At 49.7% G+C, this 6,510-nt stretch overlaps 1 protein-coding gene across 1 annotated transcript; it reads left to right on the plus strand.

Annotated features, from left to right (window-relative positions):
• Nucleotides 1–1,780: 1,780 nt before the first annotated feature.
• Nucleotides 1,781–5,227, plus strand: CXCR3 (C-X-C motif chemokine receptor 3). The gene is made up of 2 exons (XM_079125084.1): nt 1,781–2,187; nt 3,584–5,227. The coding sequence occupies exons 1-2, from the start codon at nt 2,176–2,178 to the stop codon at nt 4,676–4,678; spliced, it is 1,107 nt and encodes a 368-aa protein (XP_078981210.1). The 5' UTR covers nt 1,781–2,175; the 3' UTR covers nt 4,679–5,227.
• Nucleotides 5,228–6,510: the final 1,283 nt, after the last annotated feature.

The following is a 6,510-nucleotide window of genomic DNA, read 5'->3' on the forward strand; positions in this document are numbered from 1 at the left end:
CTCTGCACCTTTCCAAAGCTCTTGCCCTGACCTTCTCCCAGGTATCCTTCCCAGCAACCAGAGAAGGTGTATCATCCCAATATCACAGGTGAGGAGACTGGGGCCCAGAAAGGGGACCAGGGATCCCTAGACTTTAATATTTCACAGAGACCAATAATATTCCAACATTTATTTGGAGGACCCAATGTTGGATTGTCATCTTCTGACAACACAAGATATTTCCAAAAGGACCATCTATTTTTGCCACTATTTCTTTCATAAAACAAAGATCCTCTTAATACCAGAAAAGGGATGAAGAACATAATTGTAGACTAAGTCCTTTAAAAAGAACAAATATAAACCTTTGTGGTCTTTATTCTTATTTGCAGAAATCCAGTGACCTCAAACCCCTTCCCAGACAAGCATGGGGAGAGCGTGATCCCAGTTCCCATCCCCTTTCCATCGCGGGCAGTCATTTACCAAGTCCTACTCGTCCTAACTAGACTGGCTTCGGGAACTTTACTGGTTCCCTCCATTTTCACTGCTCCTTACTTACTCCAGGGCCTCATTCCCTTTGACCTGAACCCTGTAGGTGACAAGCTGTTTCAGGGAAGCAGAGTCACACCTGTGTACTGAAGAAGGAGAGAACTTTGATGCCTGGCAAGTGTGCATGTCAATGAACTTGAACTGAATTTCAGACATGAGACTGGAGGCTTCGGGGGCCTAGCTGAAAACTGGGTCCCAAAGTTCATGGGCTAGCATAGGGGGAGAAGAATCTGCTTGGGTGAGGCAAGTTAGGGCACCCTTGACTGCTGATAATGAGAAGGACAATAGGTAAGGAAGGAGAGAAGGGGAAAGCTGCGTGAAGGTGGGAAAGAAATTGTTCTACCACTGTGTACCATGAAGCTATCCTACAACTTTTCCTTAAAATCAGAACTCTCCTCAGCCCCATTCTTTTTTTTTAATCGTTTTTACCTTTATTTTGTTTATTTACTTATTTTTTTTTATTTTTATGTGGTTCTGTGGATCAAACCCAGTGCTTCACATGTGCTAAGCAAGAACTCTACCACTGAGCCACAAACCCAGCATCCCCAACCCCATTCTTCACACACTGGAAGCAACTGCTCTCATGAGTTTGCAGTGTCTCCAGTCTCTGTCCTAAACTTTGAGAACAAGCAGTCATATCCAAAACAATATGGCATTGCTTTGTGTGGGGTTCCTAGAATGTACATAAGTGGTGTCCAACTAAACACAATATTTGGTTACTTGCCTCTCCCACCATGTGGGCATTGGTTTCTCTAGATTCATCCATGTTAAAAAAAAATATGTAGCTTTACTTCACTTGTTTTTAGCCCCATGAATATCTCAGTTTATCATTTACAAGAAACTGAAGATAGCAAAATGAGTGGTAAAAGGAGTTAGCTGGGGGCTCATTCCCCCACCCACCCTCACTTGCCATGTCTGACGAAAGTCTTTCCCCTTTCTGAATCATCCACGGGACAACCCACCACCTCACAAGGGATTTGCATGGTTGGAATGAGGTAACATCAGAGAAGGCACCTAAATTAGCAATGTCTAGCACATAGCAAGTTTGTCTCTAGTGGTTCGCTTTCCTTTCCCCTGTTGATTAACAGGGTGGGGCAGTGGCAAAGAACTAGATTTAGCATGAAGGATTTCTTTAAAATAGTTTCATTTTTCAAGAAAGCTAACCTTCTTTACAAATAACACATTTAGCAATTCACTCTGTACAATCTTGCAGAGATCAACTCCAGCCCAGGACGGAGGAACGCATGTTCTAATTTATTGCGCACTGACCAGAAGAAGGAGCAATTCTTGCATCTGTCAGCAGGGTTGCCCTCCACTTCCCCACTGTGTGGCTTCTCCTTCGGATCTCTCCTGTCAAAGGACCTGCTTCTACCCAGCCACCCTCTGCCCTTCCCTAGGACCCAGACTTTCTGCTCCCAGACTTGCAGCCAGTTCCTCCAGAGTGGTTTCACTCAGCCACAGGAATGGCTGGAGTGTGAACTCTGTGGCCTGGGGTCCAGGGAGGTCTGGTATAGATAACCCTCTGGAAGAGGCTACACTAAGAACTGTGAAACACTCACTTCCTCTGTGCACTACAGGTTCCCAACCACAAGCACCAAAGCAAAGGGGCAGGCAGCACGCAACCCCAGCAGCCGGAGCACCAGCCCAGCCATGGTCCCTGAGGTAAGTGCTACTGCCCAGCCTGGCCAGCCCATACTTTGGAGTGGGGAGCCCAGGGCTCTAGGGATAGGCCAGGGTTGGTCCACAGCTACAATCCAGGGGTACCAGAGGGCTGGGTGAGCTGGTAGAGGCAGTAGGAGTTGTGATAAGTACACTAGACAGGGAATTGGGAACAGTTTGATGACTGACCACAAGCAAGTCTCCTCCCCTCTGGTTTGGGTACCTATTCAGCAAAATTGGGTTGGTAAGGGCAGTAGAGGCTCAATCTTCAAGACTTCTAAGGCTCCCTTCATTGGACTTGGCACTTAGGCTCTTGTGAGCTGGATTGAATTGGCACTGGGGAGGCCTGCCACTCTGGAGCAGTTTGGGGTGGGAGTGAGGATTAAAAAAGATTCCCACTAATTGGGTGTGGTAGTACACCCCTGTGTTACGCTACTCTGGAAGCCAAGGCAGGAGGATCACTTGAACCCAGGAGTTCAGGGCCAGCCTGGGCAATTTAGCTAGAACCTGTCTCCTGAGATGGAAAGGAGGGAGGGAGGAGGGACGGAAGGAAGGAAAATTCCTGCTAAAACTTGGTTGGGTTGTCCTCAGTGGGTGGCTAAAAATGAGTTTGCAAGCCTCTGTGTAGGAGAGAGGAAGCACAGAACAGAAATAAGGTATGGGGGGGCAGTGCAGTGACTTGTAGAGAGACCCCATGAAGAGGCAGGAAGTTCGGGTCCCCAGATAATGGCTGAGGAGACAAAGGCCAGTGACTGAGAGCGAATAGTGGGGAGGCGCCTAGAGAGGCAGGTGGTTAAACTAGGCGTGGCCACAGCACTGAAGTTGGCAAGTCATGAAGGGAGTCTGAAAGGACAGAGAGTGGCCAGAAGGGCTCTGGGCACTGGAGGGAAGCTCTTCCTCCTGTCCAGGATCTATGGCCCCATGGGGTGACTCCAGAAGAGTAAGGAATAGCCTTTGAGAAGGGAAGTCACCATCCAAGAGCACAGGCTGGGCAGATGAAGTTCAGGAAGAGTGGCCCTGGAAGAAAGGTGGCAACAGTTACAGGGTCTAGCCCAGGCCTCAGAGCCTGCCTTCCAGAGGAGCTGCTTGAGAAATGCTGATCAGACTAAATCAAAAGTCACAATGGGGCTGGGCATGTTGGTGCCTGCCTTTAATCTCAGCAACTCAGGAGACTGAGGCAGGAGGATCCCAAGTTGGAGGTCAGCCTGACCAACATAGTGTGACTCTGTCTCAAAAAAATTAAAAAGGGGCTGGGGATGTAACTCAGTAATAGACCATACCCGGGTTCAATCCCTAGTAACACACACACACACACACCCCATGGTCATGAAGGGGCAGCTGTCGTCAGGCCTTTACATGGTCCCAGCCTCCCTTCTCTCTTTCCTCCCTCCTTTGACAGGTGAGTGAACGACAAGTGCTAGGTGCCTCAGACTTTGCATCCCTCCTGGAAAACTGTAGCTATCCCTATTATTACGGAGAAAACGAGAGCGACTCCTGCTGTACCTATCAGCCCTGCCCACAGGACTTCAGCCTGAACTTCGACCGAGCCTTCCTGCCAGTCCTCTACAGCCTTCTCTTTCTGCTGGGGCTGCTGGGCAATGGCGCGGTGGTGGCTGTGCTGCTGAGCCAAAGGGCAGCCCTTTGCAGCACCGATACCTTCCTGCTCCACCTGGCTGTGGCTGATGCCCTGCTGGTGCTGACACTCCCGCTCTGGGCAGTGGATGCTGCTGTCCAGTGGGTCTTTGGCTCTGGTCTCTGCAAAGTGGCAGGTGCCCTCTTCAACATCAACTTCTATGCTGGAGCCCTCCTGCTGGCCTGTATCAGCTTTGATCGCTACCTGAGCATAGTGCACGCCACCCAGCTCTACCGCAGGGGGCCCCGGGCCCGCGTGACCCTCACCTGTGTAGTTGTCTGGGGGTTCTGTTTGCTTTTTGCCCTCCCAGACTTCATCTTCCTCTCAGCCCGCCATGACAAGCGTCTCAATGCCATCCACTGCCAGTACAGCTTCCCATCAGTGGGTCGCACGGCTCTGCGTGGGCTGCAGCTGGTGGCAGGTTTCCTGCTGCCCCTGCTGGTCATGGCCTACTGCTATGCCCGCATCCTGGCTGTGCTCCTGGTCTCTAGAGGCCAGCGGCGACTGCGAGCCATGCGCTTAGTGGTGGTGGTGGTGGTGGCCTTTGCCCTGTGTTGGACTCCCTATCACCTGGTGGTGCTGGTGGACACTCTCATGGACCTGGGAGCCTTGGCCCGCAACTGTGGCCGTGAAAGCCATGTGGATGTGGCCAAGTCAATCACCTCAGGCATGGGCTACATGCACTGCTGCCTCAACCCACTACTCTACGCCTTTGTGGGTGTCAAGTTCCGAGAGCATATGTGGATGCTGCTCACACGCCTGGGCTGCCCTGTCCAGAGAAGGCTGCAGCGTCAACCATCATCTTCCCGCCGGGATTCATCTTGGTCTGAGACCACAGAGGCCTCCTTTGTAGGCTTGTGAGGCCGAAATAGGGGATCCCCATCGGCCCATGCAGCCTGGCTCTTCCCACATTCCAGGCTTCTCCCTCCCTCGCTGCTGAGCTGGCTCTGGCTCTCCTCAGAACCTCATCTCTGGGACTCACTGGCAGCCTCAGCACCTGGGTCACCATTGCTGCTCTGTAGCCGCCAAACCCTATCCTGCCACTTAAGAAGTGGCTGCTGGAGCCCCACTGCCCTTCTAATTCAACAAGTAGAAAATGGCCTTCCCTACGTGCCAGTTGTATAAGGTGAAGAGAATGCTGCCCCACAGGGCCATGGCTCAGCAGCAACTGTGGCTGTCTGTGGTCCCCAAGACTTGTTTTTGCTTTTATTTTTATGTTTAAACTTCTGCTTAAAACTTTTCAATAAACATGATAATCAGGACCAGAATGTGGAAGTAGTCATCAATATGGACAGCTCTGCTGCGTGCGGTGGCATACACCCACAATCCCAACAGTAAAGGAGGCTGAGGCAGGAGGAGTTCGAGTTCAAGGCCAACCTCAGCAATTTCACAAGACCCTAAGCCACTCAGCAAGACCCTGTCTCTAAATAAAATACAAAAAAAAGGTTGGGGATGTGCCTCAGTGGTTAAGCAGCCCTGGGTTCAATCCCTGGTACAAAAAAAAAAGAAAAAGAAAAAAAAATGGACAGCCCTGACTGGGCGTAAGGATACATTCAGTTTCTCCCTTCCCAGCCCTGGATCCATGCCTGCTCATCCTGCCTTTGTTAATGTGTCTCTATAGCCTTCTCTTTGTCCTCCTGGGTACTCCTTTGCTCTCTCTGGACCCCATACTGCTCAGTAGTGCTGGTGGACACCCTCAGGGACCTGGGTGGCAGCAGTGAACAGTTATGCAGCTGGCTGATAATTTGGAAAAGGGATCACCAGATGTGAATAAGACATAGTCCCTGCCCTCCAGAAGCTCAGGGCAGCAAGGAAAATGTGGTAAGAACTAGCAATACCAAGCCATCTGTACCATTAAGGAAGAGAGTGACACAGTGAATCCAGGGCTCAGAATACAAAAGCTGGAGTCATTTGGGAAGGTTTCCTAAGGACTTAAAGGGCAAGTAGTATTTTAAAAGGTAAAGAAGAGAGACAGTATTCCTAGGTAGAAGGAAGGGCAGTAGCAAAGGTGAGACAGCTGAAAACAGTGAAGCTTATTGGTTCTCGCTGGCTAGAGTTAAGGGTTTGGATGGAGAAAGGTTGAAAATAAGACTGAAAGGTAGTTTGGGATCAGGTGATGGTATCATAGTCCAGTCAGAAAGCTATGTTGGTTATTCAGGTGACATGAGAGGTGATGCAGGTACTTAGTAGGGAAATGGCAGTGAGCATATAGAAAAGCAAAAGATAGGATTACTTGCCAATAGTCATCAGCACTGGGAGCATTTTTCCACATCTATCTCTGGGATTGAAGGAAAAATTAACTGGAGATTCCCAGAAAGACAATCAACAGAGATATTAAGGCAGAGGGTGAAGGGATAGATCTGCACTCTCAGTTCCCTCTAATGAAGTCACCGATGTGCCATGACCCAGTTTGACAGGCCAGTTGGGCCCTTGCTGAGACTGCAGATATGGCTAGAGGCAGGAAAAGAGGGGAGGATTCCAAGCAGTTAGTTGGGGAAGTTTGTCCTACCCTACATCTCCAATCACATCTAGCCAGTTAGGGGTTTGTGACCACTAAAAGAATACTCTAAGCCTCTGCAAAATCAAAGGGAAATGTTAGAATAACACATCCTGCTTATATATAAGAAGTATCAGTAATGCTAGACTGATAAAGATATTTGTGGTAGGCTTAAAAATGGGCTCCACCATGACAT

The sequence above is a fragment of the Sciurus vulgaris genome, assembly GCF_902686455.1.
Source record: "Sciurus vulgaris genome assembly, chromosome: X".
Taxonomy (NCBI): domain Eukaryota; kingdom Metazoa; phylum Chordata; class Mammalia; order Rodentia; family Sciuridae; genus Sciurus; species Sciurus vulgaris.